Source organism: Idiotropiscis lumnitzeri, chromosome 1, assembly GCF_059441095.1.
Source record: "Idiotropiscis lumnitzeri isolate Australia: NSW breed Sydney's pygmy pipehorse chromosome 1, RoL_Ilum_1.0, whole genome shotgun sequence".
In the NCBI taxonomy this organism is placed as follows: Eukaryota; Metazoa; Chordata; class Actinopteri; order Syngnathiformes; family Syngnathidae; genus Idiotropiscis; species Idiotropiscis lumnitzeri.
This window is the reverse complement of record NC_142391.1, coordinates 1,162,509-1,186,460: the sequence shown is the minus strand read 5'-3', so window position 1 is coordinate 1,186,460 and position 23,952 is coordinate 1,162,509. Positions and strand designations below refer to the sequence as shown.

The 23,952-nt window shown below is 43.8% G+C and overlaps 1 protein-coding gene across 5 annotated transcripts; it reads left to right on the top strand.

Annotated features, from left to right (window-relative positions):
• Positions 1–84: 84 nt before the first annotated feature.
• On the top strand, positions 85–23,593 carry larp1b (La ribonucleoprotein 1B). 5 transcript variants are annotated; one of them, XM_088309353.1, is made up of 19 exons: positions 85–966; positions 3,392–3,453; positions 6,696–6,752; positions 7,985–8,282; positions 9,462–9,656; positions 9,785–9,916; positions 10,574–10,748; positions 12,053–12,197; positions 12,271–12,457; positions 14,469–14,641; positions 15,754–16,110; positions 18,133–18,247; positions 18,319–18,488; positions 19,518–19,624; positions 21,076–21,236; positions 21,322–21,466; positions 21,660–21,769; positions 21,856–21,983; positions 22,598–23,593. In XM_088309353.1, the coding sequence occupies exons 1-19, from the start codon at positions 645–647 to the stop codon at positions 22,799–22,801; spliced, it is 3,243 nt and encodes a 1,080-aa protein (XP_088165479.1). In that variant the 5' UTR covers positions 85–644; the 3' UTR covers positions 22,802–23,593. The 5 variants fall into 5 exon arrangements, with proteins under 5 accessions (XP_088165479.1, XP_088165486.1, XP_088165472.1 ...); XM_088309360.1 differs by having other exon boundaries at positions 7,982–8,282; positions 18,136–18,247; XM_088309346.1 differs by having other exon boundaries at positions 7,982–8,282.
• Positions 23,594–23,952: the final 359 nt, after the last annotated feature.

Sequence of the window (23,952 nt, the reverse complement as noted above, 5' to 3'; positions counted from 1 at the left end):
AGTTGCGTTGCATTTCCGCCAGCGGGGGGCAGCAGAGTGACAGTTTACAGCGGCCGTGGAGTGAGCAACACCGCAGACAGCAGCCGCAGAAGTGAGCGAGTGGGAGGGAGTAACTCCAGCTAGTAGCTCCGAGCTGCCTCCTTGGTAGCGTGGACTTCATACACTCAGTCGGGACCGCGTCATACGTTTAGCCTTTCAAAAGTTACGCCAAGTCCAAGGCGGCTCGAGCGACAAAGCGTCGCCGCGCCACTCAGAGGTAAACGCCCGGCTGACGTGAAACTTTGCACTCGCGGGACCCAAACGACACTTTTTGTCTTCGGGGCTCGCGGACGTGTGCGCGGTGAGGCTAGCTCGCTAGCCTGCTAGCTAGCTTGCACTCACTTGGGCTAGGCGGCTAACGGTTAGCATCGATTTGGGCTAGCTTAGGCAGCTAACGGCAGCGACTCGGCCTGGAGCCACTCGGGCTAGCTGGCTAGCGAGTTCCAACTGCCCGCTCCCCCCCCCGACCCCCCAAAAAGTTGTTTACCTCCACTTGTGGATGTGGTCACCCCAAGAGTTTTTGTGCACTTTTCTCTGGGAAACCAACGCAAGGGCCAAAAGTTCACCCTGGATCTAAGCGCGGCGGCTTTGGGGAAACGAGCAGGATGTCAAGCGAACTTGAAAGCGGTCACTTGGACTCAAGTTTGACAGCACCACCAGCACCGGAGGCGGCGAGCTCCGGCGGACACGAACGGGACAAGTCGAAGCTCCAGAGCAACAAGACCGCGGAGGTTCAGCGGGCCGGCGAGGGCGGCGCAGCGGAGGCACGAGAAACCGAAGAAGGCGACTGCGAGCCGAGCCTCGACGCCGACGCGACTGCCAAGAAAGTCGTCGAGGCTCCGCCACCCAAAGTCAACGCGTGGAGCCGCCGGACGACGGCCAGAATGCCGCTCCACAGCGTCCACTCGTCGGCCCCACAAGACAGAGGTGAGCCCATCATTTGTGAGCGATTGCTGGTTGCGAACCTTTTTGCACGTGTTGGCGAGCATGTTGCGCACGACTGTTTGTACTTTGACATCTTTGATAATCATGCAGGGGCCATGAGGGATTATTATTCTCAAGTGGCTACATTTTCCTGGAGCATGTCGACATTTGAGAGGACCCCTGCACCCAACCCTTGCACTCCCCCCTCTCCTTACACCGAGCACCACGTGTAGATTGCTGACAACAGCTACTTTTGTAGCAGTTAGCATGTAACAGCCCCCCCCCCCAACACACACACACACACACAGCGGCCTCCTCCCCCTCCCTGGGAGGGATGCCAGTGTTAGGCCGGTGGGGAGCCACAGAGGCTGTTTGAATTGCTGTAAAGTCAACTTTATAGTGACTTGGCTTGAGGATAGGTTATCCCACCAGTCAAAAGATTTGGAACACCTCAAAAAACAACCTCATGGACAAAATAGACATTGACAAAATGAAAGTTTTTAGTAAGATGTCAGGCAGAATCAATTCCCAGAGGACAGTAATATTATTTAAGTTTGCATGCACTTTATTATTTCAAAGAACTTCCAAGCAATTACTTTGAATTTTCCTTATCCAATGTTTTATTGCCCCAAAATTTTGGGAGACACATCACATATGTTCACACGGGCCAAAAAATAAAAATCAATCTTTGAAAAACAGTCAACGGGTTACTCAAATTAGCGTATTCTACTTTTTATGGAATCAACATCAAAGCGTATGAAGCGAGACCAACTTGAATTCATTTGCAGCCTCAAGAATCACAACCAAATCGAAACAGAATTGTATTGCGACTCAAACAAATGAAATCATTTTGTGAGGTTAACGTGAATAGCATAAACATTTGAGTCATTTCGAAGAACTGCACAAAATTGGGGCGTTTGAAATCTTCAAGCCGGTTGTGTATGTGGCGAGAGTTATTTCGGGATTCGACTGTTTTCGTGATTAAAATGTCCATTTTGGGATTCCGCCTCCTTATTTTGAAAGAGTTGACTTTTTAGTCCGCTCTCCTTCATGAAAGGAGGTGCGAATGAGGGAATAATTCCCACCACAGCCCGAAGGTTGTGGAGCTCCAGTTCCCGTGCTGAATGGTTCGTGGCGGGTAGATTTGTCTTTTGTGTGGTCAACCACAAGCTGTGCACGTCCAGGCGCCAGCCTGCCGAGACGCCGCACAGCTAGCAGGCGTGTTAGCATGTCTTCACGTAGCGTTAATTACACGTGACATTATCAACAAGCCTGACTTATTAATGTAGCAATTACCCTTAAATTGGTCACTTGAAACGGATTTATTTACCGCTTTAATGATTGGTGTGGCAACGCGGCCTCTGTGATGTCACAATGACGTCATAAAGATGAAATGGCTGCACGCCATCCGGTTTAACGTGCACATCAAACCCATGCGCGATTGTTATGATGCGATGGGAAATTGCTCAATTCGGCGTTTGATTAAAAATGGCGTCACTCTGACAAAAAGACGACATTATCGTATATTTTGTATATTTTGTTCATCATTATAGCGACCCGGAGTTAGCAAATGGGGTCTGCAAATAAATTTAATCTGCGACGTGTCAATTTCATTTCTAAATCCGTTGATAACTGGATTAAAAAAAACTGTTTAGGCTTTATTCATAAACGGGAAATTCTTTCAAAGAAGCCCAAATTTTAACAATGCAAAATCCATGTTGGGTAGAACATTTTTGGTGATCTTGCTATCAGCTCACTTCAAAAGACTGCTGTTGTATTGTCATTCTTTGACGAGTTACGTCTTCAAAGTGGATAGCAAAGTTAACGGGAATGTGGAACTGTCATTCTTAATAAACTGATGCTGTCCTTTTTTTGTGCCGTCGATAAAGTTAAAACCCATAAAAAGCAAATGGGGGACAAAAAATCTTTTGCTCTTGTGAAAGCTCTTGTGAATTATTTAATTATTTGTTGGGGGAGACCTATTCCCCTCGCCCGCCCCGTCCAGATAATGTGGCTTCAAATGTGTGCCCGTGCCTGGAATGGATTGGAAAGGTTGCTATTGGAGCGCCTGATGTTCGTGTTTGGAAGGTTAGCTTCGCTATATTTGACCGTGGTTGGCCACGGCATCGTTTTACAGCGAAGGCTTCTCATGGTTGCCCGACCCTTTGGCCTCTTATCTCGTCAGCCGTCCTCTGGCAGGCGATAGGGCCCGACCGTGGCTGGGGGCCACTCCCAGCACACACACGCGTGCACGTGCACATGCACACTAAAGCCCCTCAATGAAACAGCCAGGGGATGTTTAATTCTTCAACATGGTGTACACACACGGCAAGAGACCTTTTTTTTTTTGTGAATTTTCCTCCAGAATTAAGCCGAATTGCTCTTTGGCAGCGATACCATGTGGAACTTATTGATTGTCTGTCCACAGATCAGCAAAACGCTCTGAAGGTCGTCCGTGCCAGCAAACCCCGAACCAGAAAATCCAGCAAGGTAATGAGAATGATTATTTTTTAATTAATTACTTTTATTTATTTTGTGCATGTTTATTTTCTATACAGTTACACATAATGAATAGGAAACGTTATTTGGCTTTTTTCCCCACATTTTACAATTAGTACTTAAACATGTGTCATATTTCTGTCGACGTGATCATGTGTATCGGTCCACATAATTTTACAGGAGACGAATCATATTGAGCGGTTAAAGAATGCTATTTGAACAGACTATGAATGGGAATTGACTTATTTTTTTAAGGTTACAAGATTGATGAAAAATGTCAAATCAAAAAAGCAGTATATAAACTTTTGAGTGTCAAATAAAATGTAAAAAAAAATATAAAAGGAAGAAAGGATGAATGAAGAGCTGTCTTGTTGTTAAAATGTAAACTTTAACTTCAACCTTTTTAAGGCCAACCGTAGCACCTGCACTCAAAAGCCACTTTATTAGGAACACATGTCCACGACAATATCATCAAATTCTCCCTCAACAAAAAATGCCATTCCCGTGAATGCAATGTTTGTTTTTGGCCGAGTGGTCTAAGGCGCCGCGTTCAGGACCCAGTCTCCCCAGGAGGCCTGGGTTCGAATCTAAAATTTCCCCATTGTGGGACTAATAAAGGGCAAATTATTATTATTATTATGCTGAGGTTTAAATTGCGCAGTCTGTGAAAAAAAAAAAACTTGAATGATTTTGCTCCATGTTGCTGTTGAACGTTTGCCTATTTGCATTTGTAACATAAAATGCACTACATTAGCAGAGCAACCAAGACCATCTGCATTGCTGTATTAAAAAAAAAAAAGACAGGCAGAAATATTTCCTTGATTCAATTTGTATCATTTTCTGATCCATCCGTCATACACTGACACACTTGACGTATTTCACCGCAGTCAAGTCCAAAAATATTGGGACACAGGCTGTCAACACGGCCACAATAAATTTGATGTCGCGCGCATGAGTTGCAGACTTGCAACTTCAGTTGTCGGGTCCGCGCACGCAAATTTTGCATACGGTTGAACTAAAGTCATGGGACGGACGATTGTTCACGGGTGGCTCCGGGACCGGGTTGCAATCGGAAAGCAAAAATGCCGACATGGCACTCAGCTGCAGTTGACAGGAGACGCGAGTTAAACGCATTGGAACGTGCTCGTGGAGGCTGCCGCCCGCCGTCATGCGTTTCCGCTTCCACAAGTGCAAAAGATTTTCTTTCGATACTTAAGGCTGCAAATTTTTTTTTTTTTTTAAATAAAAGCGCTTTTGTGTTTGCTTAGTCGACCCATTTTTCCAGCGCAAAAATGCAAATAAATGTCAGCAGAGCAGAAGACAAACTTGGGCGAGACGCACCAAGCAGCTTTTGACCTTCCCACATGCGCGGCGTTTCCCAGAATGCATCTGGTTTGACATTTTCCCCACCAGTCCTGTGTAACAGATGATGACGGCGTTTATTGTGGTGCTTGAAAGCAAATACACAAAATGCAAGTTGAGACGTGAATGAAGAAGTTGTCACCGGGCTGAGATTGACGTTAAGTTAGCTTTTTTTTTTTTTCCCTCCAATTTCTGGAAAAAAAACAAACAAGGACAAGTCTTGTTTTTATTTTCATTATTTTTAAGATGTGACGTTTGAACCTTTTCTTTTATTTTACACAGTGATTTCTTTGATTAGGTTTACTGCAAAACAGATGTAGAAAAATATATTTTTTTAATGATTTTGTGCTTGCAAAAAAAGCATCATTAAAAAATGTAAGTGAAACATTTAGCTTTTGGTTAGTGTTTTAGACTTTTTTCCATCTGAGCAGAAGAATTGTAAGCAATTTGTAGTTTTTTTTTTTTTCAAATGAAAGCTTTTAAGTGTTCAATGTAGCTTTTTTGTTTTTCGTATGAGCAGAAGCGTTGAAAGCATTTTCATAGATTTTAAAGAGTTTTTTTTTTTTTTTTTAGATGCAAAATTGATTTTTGTTGAGTAATTGTATTTTTAAAAAGCAATTTTGTTTCCATTATTGGTTTCTTCACTTCAATATTTACCACAAATGTTTTCTTATTTTTTTGGAAATGTTTTTGTTTTTTTGAAAAAAAATTTAAGAAAAAAAAACCTTATTTAATTTTTTTATTTCTTCTGAAGTGGCAGATGGGACATTTTTTCTGGCTGTGTGCCAAACCTGAAAAGATGTATTCTAGGATCTTCAAAAGTACGCTAAAAAGCGCAAAAAGTCAATTTTCTTGAGTGTGGATGAATACATGCTGTTAAATATCTCTCCATGTTTCATTTTCATCTTGCACGTGATATGAAATATGAAGGCAAATGTTGTCCAATATTGCGATGATCAAAATTTGCTCGTTGGCTTTTCCTTTGAGTGTTACATATGATACAGTGGGGCCAATATTTGCAACTTCACCCATTAAAAATTAAAAAATAAGAGGTTTTCAATTTTCATCGTAGTGTGAGAGATTAAAAAAAATCATGAAATGAAATTTTAAAAAAAAAAATTCATTTTTTTCAACACTTTGTGAAATTGGCTCGGCAGCCACCGAAAGTTACTTGATATACTTTGCGAGGCAGCCGTGGCCGGCAATGGCCCACTCCTCCTCACAGAGCTGTCGCTCGGCAACACGCAGTCGCGGTGGGATGCTTCTCAGGATTATTTGAAGTCCGCCGGCTGAGTTCTTGCTCGTGTCTGGGATGTTTTACTTCTTCCGTTTGCTAATGTTCTTCTTTTCTCTCAAAGTTTGCCGTTTGACTCAGCCCAGCTTTGTGCACTTGTACAATTTTAATCGAATGCGTCTCCAGTCTTGGCCTGATCACTTCAAACAGGTGCCTTGCATACTGCTAAAGAGTGTGTGAGTTGTTGGTTTCCAAGTGGCTAATTTTTTAATTTTATTTGTTTACATTTTCGCTCACACAATTCCAAACCTCTTTTTACGTTTTGAAATGGGCAAACTTTCAAATTTTGAAGTTGCTCAAACAAGAAATTGGCCCCACTGAATTTGTTACACTTTTGCCACTGTGGTCCCTCCGGTCTGCTTGATCGCATGGCATCATTTAGTTTCTAATCGCAAATTGACAGTTTGGCAACATTTTTCAGTTTTGCGTGGGTGTGTTGGCTCAGAGCGAAGTCCTTCACATGACCTCGCTTGTCTAAACTTTGAAAGTCCAAAGTGTCAACTCTGCAACTGTTGACCTACTTCTGCTTTTGTTTTTTTTTTTTTTTCTCTCTCTCTCTCTCGCTCGCTCCCGTCAGTCGGGCGACTTTGGCGACATCACAAACTGGCCGACGCCCGGTGAACTGGCCAAAGAGGTAAGACCCGCCCGTGGCACTCGCTCCATCGCTCTCACGTTGTTTACGACATTTTATTTTTTTACATGGCGCAAAGTGGACTATTAATTGAATAGCTGAAATTCCCGCTGGGATCAATAATGACTAACGTAGAGACGACACGGTGCAATTTTCTTAAAATTGCAAAGTGCGCCCGAATGTTTTAATAAAGGCTCTGACATTGAGAGTGAAACTTGTCATTATTGAATATTTTCTGAATGAATTATTCGACTGACGATTCCAATCGGTAATGAGATGATCTTTGTAAAATCATTTTTTTTTTAGTTTATTTGGTATTGTTGAATGATTAACCCGAAGCAAATCAACAATTAAGCAACGTCGATGTTCTTTTTCAAACCGACAGCAACTTCTCGGCTACTGTGGGCTGCTTGTTTGAAACTTTTGAGGCGATGCCGCCTTCAAGTACTGCTGCAAATAACGATTATTTTTCAGTATTACAGTTCCCATAAATCAACAATCGATCATTGTCTTGGAAAGAATCAGCAGTTTGTTTGCTAAAGTCTTATTTCCACTGAACAGAAATAAAACTGGCGTTGAGAGGCTGAAAATGGGACGATTTGGACTACCGGAAGCTTAACAGCAACTTGAAACACTTAATCGATGATCAAAATAGGTGTAGATGAATATGATAATGGATTGAGGGAACAAAATATCTCTTTCTGTCTCATATAGATCAGAATTTCTAAAATAAAAGTACTGGTGTCGAACCACAATTTTGCCGGCTCCCCACCTCACCGAAGACACAAAAATGAAGCCAAAAAAAAAAAAATGCTCACTTGATTCCTTTTTTTTTGTAAATATGTGAAAGTTGTCCCGATGGGATAATTTGTCTGGAAATCGAGGCAGCTCAAACGATGGCATTTTTAATTTTTTTTTTCATTTCTAAACACCCTCATAAAAAATAGAAGTATAATGTTGGAATACCTAAATTTGAATTCCGAAAAAAAAGAATAAAAAAGCAAGACAACTTGAATGGATGACTTTTTTTTTTTTTTCCCTTTCGTGAAGCATTGCCGAGGTACCGGATCAAGACGCGTTATTAGCATGTACTTAAAATTAAACGACTCGGACTTGGGTGCCCAAAAAAAAAAAAATGAAGGGAAATCACATGTAAATGTGTACTTTTGAATTCCCTTTCAAAGGTATGACATGAATAGAATCAAGTAGTCCTTCTCCTTGTGTGTGTCAAGCAGCAACAAAATGTGGTGAACAACAACAACGGCGGCGGTGGTGGCGGCGGTGGCAACAACAACAGCATTAAGAAGCCCACATCCTCCCGCCGGGACAAGGACAAGAAGCAGGAGCGACCTGACAGGAAATCCGAGAGCAGCCACGACGACGGTGGTGGCGGGGAGAGCAAAGAGAACCACGAGATGTCGCCAAAGCCCCGGGCGGAGCCGCGGGCGGAGCCGCGGGCGGAGCCGCCGGCCGCCGACGGAGACGTCAAGGAGGGACAGGACGCCAAAAGCGGCAGCCCCAAGAAGAGAGGAGGTGAGGCGCGTGTGACCGTATTTGGCAAAGCTTTCCGCCGGACCGTGCCGAGTGCTGCATGCAGTCGCGGAGAGGCGCACCGTCGATTGACGCGGAGACGCCGCATGGTTCTCGTCCTCCGTTGGCTTGCAGCATGTCTTGCGACAGCTTTTGGACCAATTGGATGCTTCCGACTTGGTGCGGGAAGGAAGTTCTTTCCCGTTTGTGTAGAAGGTCTTTGTTCAAGAAATTGGATCCATTTTGTTGTCAGCAATGAAATACATTCAGCTCATAAAGATGAACTGATTATTATTTTTAATTGATAAAATGCATCAAATGGATTGCTTTAGAATGTAGTATTTCAGGGTGAAAATGCAAAATCAAATGAATAAAATCCGTCAATGAATGGAATGTACAAACTTGTATGCGTCATCAAATTACAAGTTCGTTATGCAAATATGATTTATAATTGATGGATGAAATTAAAACGCATTTCAAACGAAGAAAATCCATTAAATGTCTTGTAGTCCATTTTACACATTGAAACATTCACCTAATGAAATGTCTGTTCCTGCTCGATCAGTTCAATAGAAATATTTGAGTTTGTAGTTCTGTGGAAAAAATACATGATTTTTTAATTCATACACGAAATTAATCACTTTGTGAAAAAATTAAAGGAATTAAATTTTGAATTGAGGAGTATTTAAAATTGTTAGAATACATCCAATGAAATGTAAAAAGTATTTTTTAAAAAAGAAGATACCTATTCTGAAATTGCTGAAATACATCAAATGAATTAAAAATACATTTGATAAACAATATTTTAGTTGCAAACTCCACATTTTACCCTCTGTATGTCGATGGATAAAAATGACCTCATCAAACTTTTTTTTCGTTCTCGAGCCTCAATGCTCACTTGTCGTAATAATGACAATTGTCTGATATCGCCGCTCCAACTTGCGGAACATTTATAAAATGACATCAACGGCCATGTCATCGGAGCCTCGAGTGGCCGTCAAATTCTTGAGCAGTCAAAACGTGTAATTGCCGTTCATAACCTGAAAGTGCGACAAGACCGTGATTCGGACGAGGAATCCCAAACGTGTCAAATGTTTGTAGAATGCCGCTGTCGCGTTGATGTTGATCCAAGATGGCACTTCGGAGCTGGCGCGTCAGCTGTGTGTGTGCGTGTGTCGCTAGGTAACAAACGTAAGTGGGTGTGCCTGCCGCTGGAGGACGCCGCCCGGGACGGCAACGCCGCCAGCGGGGCCAGGCCCGCCGACGGGCCCCCCGTGCACGCCGACGGCGAGCCCAGCAGCGACTCGCCCGACCCGACGTCGCCCAGTCACACGGTGCATAGCAACAACAACGCCCGGCCGCACGACGGCGGCAGGAGTAAGTGACTTTGGCCCGTTTGCTGCCGTCCGCTCAAAGTCGGAAGCAGGTCGTCTCAAATTTTGGACTCCCTTCCGGAGCCTCTCGTAAACGTGCTCTGATCTGATCTGCCCTGCACTGCTCGCCAGGTTGGAGGCGGGAGCCGCGTGACTTCGGAGACGACGCGGCCAGCGCGAGGAACCACGCCGGCGGCTTTCACGCCGCCGTCCGAGGCCGAGGCAAAGGACGCGGACGCGGACGTGGGCGAGGTCGTGGCAGAGGTTTGTTTATTTTCACTTTCATTTTTGACTTCTTTACTTTTTTCTCCATTTATCCTTTTTTTTTTTCTTGATTTTTGTATTCCCTTCATCCTCCTTTTTCCAACCAATCATTTCTTCTTTGCCCCGTGTAATTTGTTTTAATTAATTTTCCTTGTTTTATTTGTGTCGTTTCTTCCATTACACCTTTCCGATTTCTTTTTCTTCCAATTAGCATTTTTTTCTACTTTTTGTTTCTAGTTTTCTTTTTTCTTTTCCCTCCCTTTTTTTCTTTTACCTCAGTTTTTTCCATCCTCTCCCCGTTTGCACCATTTGGAGTTATTGTGACCCAATCTCAATTTTATTCCGATCACGAGAGCGGTTGTTTACGTCGGTTGTTAATTACGGCCGCTGTGCATGAAGTGTGATGCGTGCACAATAATTGAATCAATATTTTAGTGTCAATTAAAAGTGCATCCGATCATAATTTTCACGAGACATTTTGTCAATATATACACAGCCAGTGTTTTTCTTTCCTATTTCATTTGTTCTTTTATTTATTTCATCCCCCACCTTTTTACTTTTTGATTTGGGAACACCTCCCTTACCTTTTAAGAACAGGCGGCAGCATCCATTTAGTGTTTGCCCTGACGCTGTCGTCGTCACCTTTCCTTCTTTCAGGTCGCTTTGAGTACTCGCAGGGCTGCCGCGACGGGACGGACGGGACAGACGGCCCGGACGGCGCCGCCTCAGAGTTCAGCAGCGGCGGGATGGTTTACTACTACGACGACGGCAACAAAGTACAGATGTACACGGTGGACGAGAAGCTTCTCAAGGAGTACATCAAACGACAAATGTGAGTGGAGTCAATAGTCCAAATTGTGCGTACTCTTGAAATTCAATTCCGGTTGAAAAATGAATGAAGGACTTAGTTGAATGTTGAAATCAAAGCGGCCAGTCACATAGAGTGACAGCAGACGGATAAAAGAGGCAAAAGCGCTTTTTCGGGGAGGTTGCCGAGCGCTGCTTGAACGGCTTTTATTGACCGGGTTTACATCGCAACCAAAGACAAAATATCCACTTCTTGTAACGAAAGTGTTTGAAATCCTCAATTAACTTTTGAACAACAAAATGGAGGATTCATTCCATCAAAATGTCGAGTCCAATCTCACTGAGTTGAACACAGACAGTCTGAGGGACAGTCGTCAGCACGATGTGCAAAATGCAGCTGGAAACAATCCAGGCGTCGGTCCACGCACGCTTACAAAGTCGTCCCCGCCCACAGTTCACTTCTTTTTCATTTTTCCATGATTAGAATTTGGTTTTTTTTTCTGTTTCCTTGAGTCGTTTGCGCGCACTTTTCTTTTTTGTTTCCTCCTTTTTCTTTTTTTGCATTTTTTTTTGCATTTCCCCCCCAGATTTTGAAAAATTTTTCAGTTTTAAAAGTTCATATTTTGTTTATTGTGCAGTATCTAAAATATATGAGCAAGATCCTGTTTTCTGCTCCTCGATTAGTGAGCGGTCTTCAAATATGATTCATGTCATTTTAAACGGTCTGAAATGTAACTCAAACATGCTGATATGAATTGAATGGAGGCAGATAACCGATATTTGATGCCGATATTCATTTGTTGGGGAAAAAAAAGGTTTGAAATGGTGTCAAAATTTTGAAAAATAAAAACTACAAAATTTGACTTAGTTTAAATGCCTTCAAGCACATATTTAGAAAAATAATAATTTAAACAACTAAAGTGATTTACAACATATTAAAGCCTGTTAAGATGTTAGAAAATACACAACTTAGTTGTAAAAGTCGACCAAAAAGTGCACAGAGCTGCCAGGCTCAGCTGCATGTCTAATAGTCAATGACCAAACATCTCTTTAATCCCTTTTCTGTCTACCTTTTCGATTAGTTGTGAGCTGTGAGGGGGAGAGGGAGAGAGACCGAGAGAGGCCGAGAGACAGAGACAGACAAACGGGGGGTGGAGAGGGCGAGAGTGAGTGAGAGAATTTATTTATTTAGCAAAATGTAATCGCTTGCCAGCACTAATTAATAGTTGTAATGATGCGTGAAGTGTGCACGTGCTAGTGCCCTCTGGAAGTCAGATTTTTCTTTGAATGTATGGCGAGTCCCGTAACATTCCGCAACGTGCGTTGCAGCGAGTACTACTTCAGCTTGCACAACCTGGAGCGAGACTTCTTTCTGAGGAGGAAGATGGACGCGAAGGGCTTCCTGCCCATCTCGCTCATCGCCAGCTTCCACCGCGTCCAAGCGCTCACCACCGACGTGGGTCTCATCGTGGAGGTAAGATCGCCGGCGACGCCACTTTGGGGCCGGCGGACGTCTCAAAGTGACGCGTGTCTGTTTGTTTTCCCAGGCCCTGAAGAACAGCAAGGAGGTGGAGCTGACGGACAACCGCATTCGCTGCAAAGTGGAGCCCGAGCGCTGGCCCATTCCCACACCGCCCGCCGTGGGATCGCCTAGGACGGACTTCTCGCAGCTCATTCACTGTCCCGAGTTTGTTCCCCGACAGAGCGTCGCCGCCGTCGCTAACGCCAATACCGGTCAGTGCTGAGCTGGACCGCGTTTAGTCTTTACTTTGCTTTACTTTTTCCCTTTTTGTAGTATTTTCACTTGCGTTTTCACCTTTTCTTTTTTCTTCCCTTGTCTTTTTTCCCTACACTTTTTTTTAATTCACCTTTTCCTGATTTGAATTTGTTTTTCTCACCATCTTTCCCTTTTTGGTTTTCAATTTCTATTCCTTTTGTTTTACTTTCTTTTCTTTACTTTTTTTTTACATTTTTCCTTTTGTATTTTTGTCTATGCTTCGCTCATTTTTTACTCATTTAATCCCAGAAACTTTCACTAAAGGAACCTCTCAATTGCAGCGTTTTTCTGGATGTTGACTGATTTTGCGAGGCCAACAGAATATTGTCTTTTCATGCTATAAAGAAAGACGTATAAATACGTCTTTGGGAGGTGGGGACTAAGTTTTTGAAACGTAGATGTATGTCTTATGGACTGAATGAGTTTATGATTTTATAACGTCATGTATTTTTATTTTGCTGTTTTGCCACCTTTTCTGTCTCCCTTCTCGGTCGGTCCATCCGAAGAATGTCAATTATTTGTATTTCTTTTTGGGTGGGGGAGACCATGAAAACTGGATAGTTCGTCGTCTATAATCAGCAAGTTTTCTACATGTGGGAAACATTTGGGGAGTTTTGGAATGTTTTCAAAAATATGGAAATAATGCCGACATATATCTTGTAATAGCTGCATTAATGTTTAAGGCCAGTGACATTTACATTTTTTTTTAATATTAACGACTTTTAATCCCACTGTATATATTTGTAGAAGAAAGAAAGGGAAAAAAAGAAAAAGAAAACTCTGTCCAGATTGCATTGTACTTGAAACTCCCGGCTTTCATTCTTCAAAGTAATCCAAAGTCTTGCCAGGTAGAATAATCCAAAACGAACATCACGCCGCCCTTGCAAAGCTCTCGGAGCGTCTGTGAATGCGGCTCGTGCTTTTGCCACTCCATTGGTATGATCCGTAAAAATCGGAATCCTTTTGCCGTCGTACATCGGCGGCGCTCGCTCTCTTAGCTCTTCTCAGGATGTCCACTGCGTCTCCATGCAAGTGCATTTTAGCGACAATCACCAGTGGTCTATCGTCTCCTGGCTTCCGGGTTGCGGATGTTCGACATGAGCAGTCAATTTTCACATCCTTGTCAAGCTGGAGAACTTTTTTAAACGCCTCATTTGGAGTGCTGGAGCTTGGATATTCATTAATGACCACATGCGAATATTGCCCCACCTCATTCTTCCTTCCATATCCTCGTTCTTCTCCTGCACTTATTTCATCCGACCAAGAAGACATGTCAGCTTTCGCCTCTTGGATGTCGGTTGCGATGCTGTCAAAGCGAGCACTCATTACGCCGGCCACATTAGCCATTTTGGCTCGCGTCGCCTGGATCTCAGCGCCAAATCACTCGCCAAGGCATTGTTAAGTTCTTCTTTTATGATTTGCGTTATGTCGCTGCTTAGAGACGTTAATATCTGGAGTTTGGCGCGTCCGCCGCCGCCGGTCTCTGAGAGACGCCATGATCCATCTCGGCGGTTCGTAGCCTCGTGTTGGGACGTTTAGGCTTATTGCTGGCGGCGTCGTACTTAAACTTCTGGAGTTTCTCCGCCACGTGTAGAAAAATTAGCCACGGTATCCGATCCTTTCACGTCCAAAGTCGTTGAAAAACAAATGTGGGCAACAAAAAAACAAGTCTGCAGGAGCACTGAAACACATGTCCCTACACCATCCGAGTTCTGCCGAGACCACGTTTACACCTTTAAAAAATAAAATAAAAAATATCTTCACTTTGACAAAGTACAGGTTTTTGATCTTATATGCAAATGTTATTTTCCTTTATCATGAGCACATGTGCCTTTTTTGCCCCCCCCCCATCCTGAACAAATTCCCATTTTAGGATGTAGTCACACCCATCAAATGTGTTTTAATAGGCTGGTAAAAGTAAATGAGAACAATGTAGCGTCATCAAATTAAAAGCATTTGTGTCTGCAGCTTCATCGCCCGAGAAGGCGACCCCCGCTGAGCCCACACCGTCTCAAGGCGCGGCAGATGAGCCCAAACCATCGAGCCAGGCATTAGCCTCCGCTGCAGACGCACCAAAAGACACCCCAGACGCTTGGATCCAGGTGGAGAAGCGCCACCGACACGCCTCCGGCAAAGCTAAGGTATTGGAATCAGTTTCCAACTGGAAATCGGGCGGGGAACTTTTTTACAGCGTTGACTGGATGAAAAAATGAACACATGTAGCGGTCCGTTTCAATGCAAACCTTGTGGCGCAATTTTTTTTTGTCATGCCAGGAGTAATATAAATTTAATTTAAAAATAAGGAATAAAACATGCCTTTGTCATGCAGATTGTCCTCATTTTCATTGTCAGTTGAGCTTTAATTCGACGCTAGAGCTGACACGCAGCTGTTGTGATTCTGCTACGGCTGCGTCGCAGGTTCCTGCAAAAAAAATAAAAAAATTCTATATTTCCTTACCACCCACCCTCGCGATGTACCCAAAACTAAAGCTGAGACGATAATTCGATATCGGTATGTATTGCAATCGTTGGGTGATCGATAGAAAATGGTATCGATAAATTATCGATCACAAAAAAATGGCGCAGATTCGACCTATCTCGGCCCAACTCGTCACAAACTCCCTCCCATTGAGGAAATACAACCTGAGGCTAACGCATGCGCCGCTGAGCTAGCGTGGCTCAAAACAAACAAACACGGGTGGCAAAAGGTCGACTTGCCGGCCGACTTGAGGAAACCTCACACGGGAGCTCCGGAGGAGAGAGGCTGGCTTGCTTAATAGTTGAGCCCCCTCGGCGGACACGCACGCGACCAAACGGCCCGTAGTTCCGCCGCAAGGGAGGCCGGTGTGCGCTTGTTCATTTTGAAGGTTAAATGTTATATTTTAAAATGAAACAAATCGGAATTCAGCCCTTTTCCCTTTTTTATTTTCAATAGTAAAAAAAAATAATAATAATTGGCTATATATCCATATCCACCAAAATGACATACATGCGTCACGATATAGTTTTCAACCATATCCCCCAGCCCTTCCCAAAATCTGGACGAATATAACTTAGCAGTGACATGCTGCTGTGTCGCTTAGCAACAGAGTTAATATGATCTTAGCAGCTAAGACATAATTACGTTTAGCGCCTATTTGAGAGAGTCGTCGTTTTTTCTTAATTGGGACTTGGCGTCCATTCTGAGGGTGGCTCACTTTTAGAACAATGTTATTAGCATCAAGCTAACTTCCCTGTCAATGATGCGTTTAAGGACCGTAGCGAGGCTCCGCCCCCGCAGCAGCGCACCACCGCCCCGGAGGCCGACCAGGAGGAGCTAGACTTCATGTTTGACGAGGAAATGGAGCAGATGGCGCCGCGCAAGAACCAGTTCACCGACTGGTCGGACGAAGACAACTCGGACTACGAGCTGGACGACCAGGACGTCAACAAGATCCTGATTGTCACGCAGACGCCGCCGTACCTGCGAAAACACCCCGGCGGGGACCGCACCGGCAACCACGAGTCGCGCGCCAAGCTGACCACGGACCTGGTCAAGGCCATCAACGACGGGCTTTACTACTACGAGCAGGACCTGTGGAAAGGAGTGGAGCAGACGGAGTGCACCAAGGTAACATCTTAGCGAGCTACGCAACTGAACAATTGCGTAGAAACCACGACGGCAATTAGGATACATTTTTGGCTCCGTTTCAGTGTGACCGCGGGCAAGCATTTCTTTTTGGAGCAAATCAACTTTGCTCCCAGGAAACATTTTAAAAACGAGTAAGATAAAAGATTGGCTCCGGCGCTGTACATCATAAATTTCAAATGCAGCGTGACGAAGGCGTCTCTGGTTTTTATTTTGCAGTCATCGCTCCATGAAAATTAACGTTAAAAGGGCATCACCCGGAAATAATATTTTGCCATTTACTCCTCTCACCATGTTGCTTACATGTCTGGTCTGCATCTAAAACTGTTTGTGCTTTTTTTTTGCTTGTTTGTGGACTTAAAGGTTCCAAAGTACATAAAACCTGCCTAAAACCATTTTCTGCCTCGAAATCATATCTTTGTCTAAATAAGAATGAATTCCATTAGTTTTTACGTATTTTACGGACTCTAAGCCGCAGTTTTCTATATTGAAAAAAATGAGTTGTTTACTGCATGTACAGAATGATTTTGTACTGTCAGTGCACATAAAGGTACATCAACAGTGCCTTTTAACACAGCAAAAAAAAAAAAAAGAATCGAGGTCTATTTAGAGTATTTTCTGAACTATAGAGAGCAGAAAAATATCACCGTTGTATTAGCCACATGGTTCAAGATCTTGGAAATGAGTAGCGGCTTATAGTCCAGAAAATACGTTATGTATTAATTGCTTATCAGATTTCTTTTTTTTTGGGCTGTCAAATGTCAGAATCAGTATTGGCCTAAAATAATACAATAAAATCCATAGCGGTCAAGCCCTGCTTATTAAAGTAATTTGCAATTTATGACAGCTGTCTGGTAAATGCGAGCATTGTAGCAGAGTGCCGTGTAATATTGCGCAATACGATCATCTCAAATATAATAGTAAAACGTAATATCATAATGTCGTGTCGCATGGAACAATTTCATATTAATGAGTTTATTAAAGGATACAGTTCATCCTTAACCTCATCCACTGCTAGCCCAGGTAAAATAAAAGATTTTTGGGGGGGCTTCTATGACCGTCAATGGCAGTGAATAAGTTAAGAATCGTAACCTATCCATTTTATATGCATTACTTCCTGTTAATATCGCTTTGTGTCACACATATTCGTTACATGGAAAACCACATCATGAATAAAATGGCGGCACGTCCCCAGCGTGGCCAAATTTAATCACCCCGAAAAGCCTGAACGGCTTTTTCGGCTCGGCGGTCATCGTTGCCTTTTATCATCCCGACGCGTCTTTGCGCGGGTGACGTCACATCGTGCGCTCGCGCTCAAAGCTGACTGGCCTGAAAAAAAGCTGAGTCAGCAAAAGTCTGCCAGCGTTTGAAAGTCGCGGGCAGTTTACGTGCAAGAGCTTCAAGCATTTTTTATCCCTTCGCCATCTCCAAAAAGTAAGTGAGCTTTCAGAACTTGTGTTGGCTGCCGGCCGTTTTCAAAGCGGACTAGCACAAAGTTTTGCCAGACGATTTACTGCCCGCACGTTTTCGAGAGCCGCACAACATTGTGTTGTGTGACGATACTTGGCAAAACGACACGCAATTCTTTGACCCTGAAAAGGATGAACAAACTTTGATGCTCCTATTGCTTAGTGACACCTCAGACAATAAAACAAAAAAAAAGGATGAAACGCGATGAGCAACACTAACTGGCCGCATGGTTTGAGATGAACGTCGGTGGCCTTTTTTTTTTTTTTTAAACATGGCAGATAATTTTGCTGAAGTTATTCATATATTCCTCACTTTATTCCTATTTGCCTTTGTCGTTTTGAAGCGCGGTTTGAGGTGTAGAACATGTGGGAACTGTCATGCCTGAACACACAGAACAAGGTCACTTTTTCCACGGATGTGTTACGTTCAAAGTCCCCTTCACATCTGTTGTCTCTCTCGCACACACGCGCACACACTTGTCGGCCATTTTACAACTTGATTAAAAAAAAAAGCGTCTTCACTTCTTGTTTTCAGCAGGAAGTGGAGAACTTCAAGAAGCTGAGCGTCATCAGCCAAGATGAGTTTGACACGCTGGCGCCCAAAGTACCCGTGGACGCCAAGCAGGCCGTGCCGTCCCTGCCAGCTGCTGGTGAGCTTCGTCGCAAAGCACACTGCGTAAACCGCTGTGCGCAATCAACGCTCAACGTTGCGCATTTTCAGTGGCCAGCGAGCCTGAGATGGCTCGCTCGCTGCCCAAAGCGGTGCCAGAATCGCCCAGTGCCCACCAGCCCAGGACCCCGAGGACACCGCGCACCCCCGGGCGGCAGGACCCCACCAAGGCGCCGCGCTTTTACCCGGTGATGAAGGAGAGCAACGGCGTGGATGGACAGGTGAGGTCGATGGAGAAACGGCCGGCCGTTTCCACCTCGAGAACTTTTGATGCCTTTGTTATTATCAACGTTGCCATAGTTGGCTTCCAACTTTGAGGTTCCAACGTTGCCCTCCGTCAGCTTGCCGTTAGCAATGTTACCTATAACTTAAGAGCTATGTTAGCTCAAATGTTTACGCCTTAAGTTTGGCGTCCCTGGTTAGCGTCAAGCGATGCCCCCTTCCTATGTTGGATTCTGAATTTAGCATCCAGTGTTGTCGCTAATTGCACTTTCCAAAGTGAGCTTCCATTGTTGGCTTTCAATGTTTGCTTTGGAAATGAGAAAAGTTCTCTCTACTGTTAGAGCTGCGGTAAATCAACGTTAAGCTCAACATAAGCTTCCAAAATTAAATGGCGACGTTAGCTTCCAAAACAAAAAAGGCGCTGGATGGCCGGCTAAATTTACCTTCTAGAATAGAATAGAAAGCCCTTTTTTGCCATTGTGCAACGAGATTGGAGAGCTCCCCTCTCCAGCGCAATATAAGAATCATTTAATTAAATATATCAATTAAATAATAAATGGAAAATAAATATGATTGTGCAAGTGTGTGAGAGTTCAGCATGGAGATGGAGGGGAGAGGGCAGCCAATAATCCCCTACGCTGTTTTGACTCTCCTCTGGAGCCTCACTCGGTCTGCCTCGGTGCAGCCGCCGTACCAAGTGGAGACATCGTATGTCAGCAGGCTCTCGATGGCCATATGTCCTCTTAACGTTGGAGGAGCCAAGGAAGACCAACATCATCTTGCGTTGGCATGGAATGGTTGCTGTCAAGCTAGCTGGATATCAGTTGATGGCTAATGCTAGGCTAGCTACTTTTCCACTAACGTGGCGCCTCGGTTACGGAAAGACAACAAAAATGTGCAGATAGGTGGCAAAAGATGCACAGAAGAAATTGTCAGTCAATGAGTTGGCAAACGACAAATGAGCAGTGCTTGACTGTACTAAAATGAGCACTGCCAACAGTGGTCCGGATCAATTTTCCATCTTTCAGATGCCCAGGAAGAAGAAGACCCGGCACAGTTCCAACCCACCGCAAGAGGCGCACATCGGCTGGGTGATGGATTCACGAGAGCACCGGCCGCGTTCCGCCTCCATCAGGTCAGGGTTGGGATAGTTTGGGATTTTTCATTCTCTGTACTTTTTAGTTCATTCTTTTTATTCTGTTACTTTTAATTGCTCTAGAGACAGTTTGTTAGTTTGATTATTGAAGCTAATAAGTATTTATTTATATATGTATATGTGTGTGTGTGTGTATATATATATATATATATATATATATATATGTATGTATATATATATATATATATGTATATGTATATGTATGTATACAGTGAAACCCCGCTACTTTGCGGTTCACCTTTCGCGGGTTCAGTGCTTTGCGGGTCTAAAAAATATTTAAAAATTAAAAACTTTTTTGCCCGGGCACGATCGGGGCTCTCCATTCGCTCCGCTCCGCGGGGGCATTGTAGTTTCGCCGAGCGGCACGAGGGGGCGCTGGAGCGGTTAGACGGCCGCCGTGCGCCGAAGAAGAGCGTGGGCGAAGAGGAGAGTGGACGAAGAAGAGCACGTTCCCCCGGACACGATCGGGGGCGACGTTTCGCGCGGTTCGGACCGTACCAGAGCTCCGGCCGGCGTGCGTGGCAGTTAAGCCGTAGAGGAGCACCTTCCCCGGGCACGGGCGGTGCCAAGCGGCCCCTAAGTTTAACCGAATGGAAGCTCCGGAGGAGGAGGGCATGCTCGCGTCACAGTAAGCCGAATAGGAGCACCTTCCGCCCGGGTCACGAGCGGGGCGCGAGGCTGTCAGTTATGAATGAATAAATAAATAAATGAAGAATGCCACCTTTCATTTCACCGGGCACACCGGACGGCGTACCAGCAGGTAAAAGTCGAAGTAATTGAATAATAAAATAAAATAAAAATAATGGCTGGGGAATTAAAAAATAATAAGTTTTAATAATAATTTGTTTTTCTTTGTTATAACATGAATTTCACTCTCTCTCTCTACCCGTGTTCTATATGGTATACTGTATACCTGTATAGGGTTTTTTTTAGCATTTTTGAAGGGGCGCCGCTACTTCATATATATATATATATATATATATATATATATATATACCGCAAAAACTCGAAAGGAGATTTTTGTAAAATGATTCTATTTTATTTCCGTCATGTCGGCCAGCCCTCGCATCCATTTTGAAAACATCTGACCCAGGGTAGACAAAGTTTTTGATTAGCGGGCCACCATGGGTTCTAAAATTTGACAGAGGGGCCGGACCAGGAGCAGATGGATGGAGTGTTTTGGTAACCTCACATCATCTGAGAAAAAAAATACATTTAATTTTAAATGAAAATGAGCAAAAGCATTACAACAAAGTATCTGTCTTTGACATCACAGAATTTAGAAAATAAAACATGAACAAAGTTTATTCATTTAATTTTTTTCAAGTTGGGATGGCCGGTTTAAAACATTTAAGGGCCGCATGTGGCCCCCGGGCCGTAGTTTTCCCACACCTGATCTAACCGCCGCTCTCTGGTCCTCGTTCCCACAGCAGCTCCAACGCGTCGCCTTCCGAAGGAGCCCCGTTGACGGGAAGTTACGGCTGCACGCCGCAGTCGCTGCCCAAGTTCTGGCATCCGTCGCACGAGCTGCTGCGAGACAACGGCTTCACGCAGCAGGGCTACCACAAGTACAGACGACGATGCCTGAACGGTACCAAGAACAGAACCAGAAATGCTCCAGCGTTCGCGTCTCTTCTTTAGTGACGCGCAGCATCCATTTGGTTATTTGTGGTCAGAGCGTAAGCGGCTGGGCGTCGGCCAATCACAGGAGATGAACACCCTCTTCCGGTTCTGGTCCTTCTTCCTGAGGGACAACTTCAACAGGAAAATGTACGAGGAGTTCAAACAGTACGCGCTAGAGGACGCCAAAGATAACTACAGGTGAGGTTGACTACACTGACCGTATTTCTTCAAATATTGGCCTCTCAAACATTGGACGTCTCGTCCACGTGCAAAAATTGCCACCCTCCAAACCGACCTTTTAGATAACAAATGAGCAGGCAGTTGTCGTAAGGCACATGTAATTTATGTATTCATTTTTTTTACCTTCATGTTTGTTGTGGCTGCCTTTTAGATACGGCCTGGAATGCCTGTTCCGGTACTACAGCTATGGTCTGGAGAAGAGGTTTCGCTTGGATCTGTTCAAAGACTTCCAGGAAGAGACTCTGAGGGACTTTGAGAGAGGTAACGGACCCTCGCTTACCTCATAGTTTAGTTTATTTGTTTTATGATCATGAATAGTTTAAAGAAACACGAGCTTTCTCCTACAGGTCAGCTGTATGGACTCGAGAAGTTCTGGGCCTTCCTCAAGTACTCAAAGATGAAGAATCAGACCATCGACCCTAAACTTAAAGGACACCTCTCCCAGTTCAAGAACCTGGAAGACTTCAGGGTGGTGGTGAGTGGCAGGCACAATTTAAGAGACATACCAGTGAAAAGCCTCACTGGAAACCAGTTATTTCTTTAAAGGCCTCACCAGAACCCACCGGGGTCCTTGTAGGCTTCCTGGAAACCACTCGGGTCCTGGAAGACCACATTGGAAATGAGTCAGGCCCTTGAAGACTTGACTTAGAAACTGGCTAATTCTAGTTGTAAACCAGTTTGGTCCGTGAAGGCTACACTGGAAGCCAGTTATTTATATAGGGACACACTGGAATCCAGTCAGGTCCCTTCAGAGGCTCCACTGGAAGCAAACTGTTCAGGTCCTGGAAGGCCACAAAGGTATTGTCTTTATCTGATTGCCCACCAGGTCCTGGAAGGTCATTGTTTAAACAAGTTAGGTCCTGGAAGACCTCACAAGAAACCATGCAGGTCCCGGATGGGCATAGAGACAGTTGTTTTGTTTTTTATTAATTATTATTTGATGGCCAAGCTTTGTCATGGAATGTCATTCGGGCCAGCAGCGAGTTCTGGGAAGGCCGTATTGTTTCCCATCGTGTTTTATCCTCAAATGTAAAGTGTGATAAGATGTTGAAGAGTGAATGCTAATCCTTGACCCCTGTGTGCCCACAGCCCCCCATGGGAGAGGAAGGAGGCCGGAGAAGATGCCACTCGTCGGCAGCGGGGGATGAGGGGCGGCGTCGGCGTCATCCCTCCAACTCTACCTCAAAATCGGCACACGCGTCCTCCAAAGCACCGGCGACGCACCCCAAAGATGGAGGAGCCCAGAAGAAGAAGGCAGACGAGCCCAAATCAGCAAAGAAGGACACGGAGTGAAGATGGCGGCGAGCGCATGTTGACCTGACGTGTTGTTTGCGGCATTTGTCTCCGCAAACGTTTACATCATCAGATGCATTCCGTGCATTTTGATCCTCACTTTTGCCAAACTCGGTCGATCGTCACTTGATCTGTAAACTGCCAATGTGCCGCCCGCCTGTGCCTTAATCTTTTCCGCCCCGTCTTAAATGTACTTTCTTTTAACATATTTTAAAGTTCCATCAAATTTAAAGAAAATAGATATGCATTTTAATTGTGACAATCAAGTTGACAGTTTTAATTCAATTACATTTTATGCCACCCACAAGCTTTAAAAAGTCCCCTTTTGACATAATTTATTCTTTTATTTCTGTTCGTTCTCGACTTGATTGATGGTGTTGCCATGGCTGTTTTCTTCAATGATTAATTTCTGCTGGAATAATGGGTTTGAGCTAGCCACGTAAAGAAAACTTAGTGTTTTTACTTTTCTTTTTTTTTTCCAAAGTTTACTTTGACATTATTCTTGAGGCTTTTTGGTGCTTTTAGAGCACTTAAATTGCTTTTCTTTCCATTATTGTTTCAATGGACTTTAAATGGAGGCTTTAGAGTTGAATGAAAGAAAAAATGTAAATACTATAAAAAAATCATTGGCTATTCAGTTATTCTCGTGATTTTAGGAAGTAATTTCATCAGTAGCTTTTTTTTTCTTTTTTGGAGTGTGTTTTAGGGGGATAAAATAATGCATGTTAATACCTTGAATTGTACTGTAAAAATACCCAAAAATATTAAATAAAAATTGATTGTATAAATGTACATTGTAATAAGCTTTTTTTTCCTCCGCCATTTTGTCAGTTTTTTAGTGACTCATCAAACCTGATGAACAGCATTTTGTGCCAAGTGAAAGGGAAGAATATCAAAAAATCAAATATTAACATGAGACTTTGTTTTTATTCTCTTCGAATACGTCTACTGTCGTTAAATAATTTGCAATCTTGTTGGGAGTCCATGCAACGGCGCTATTTTGGCAGTACGGGTGCCAAATGAGGACACACAGGTGGCAGCACAAGTGCTGCCTTCATGAAACCCTCGTCAAACTGACAACCGGGCAACAAAAACGTGATAATAGTTAATTTGAACGGCAAATACTATTTTGATTGCAAAATGTCCGATTT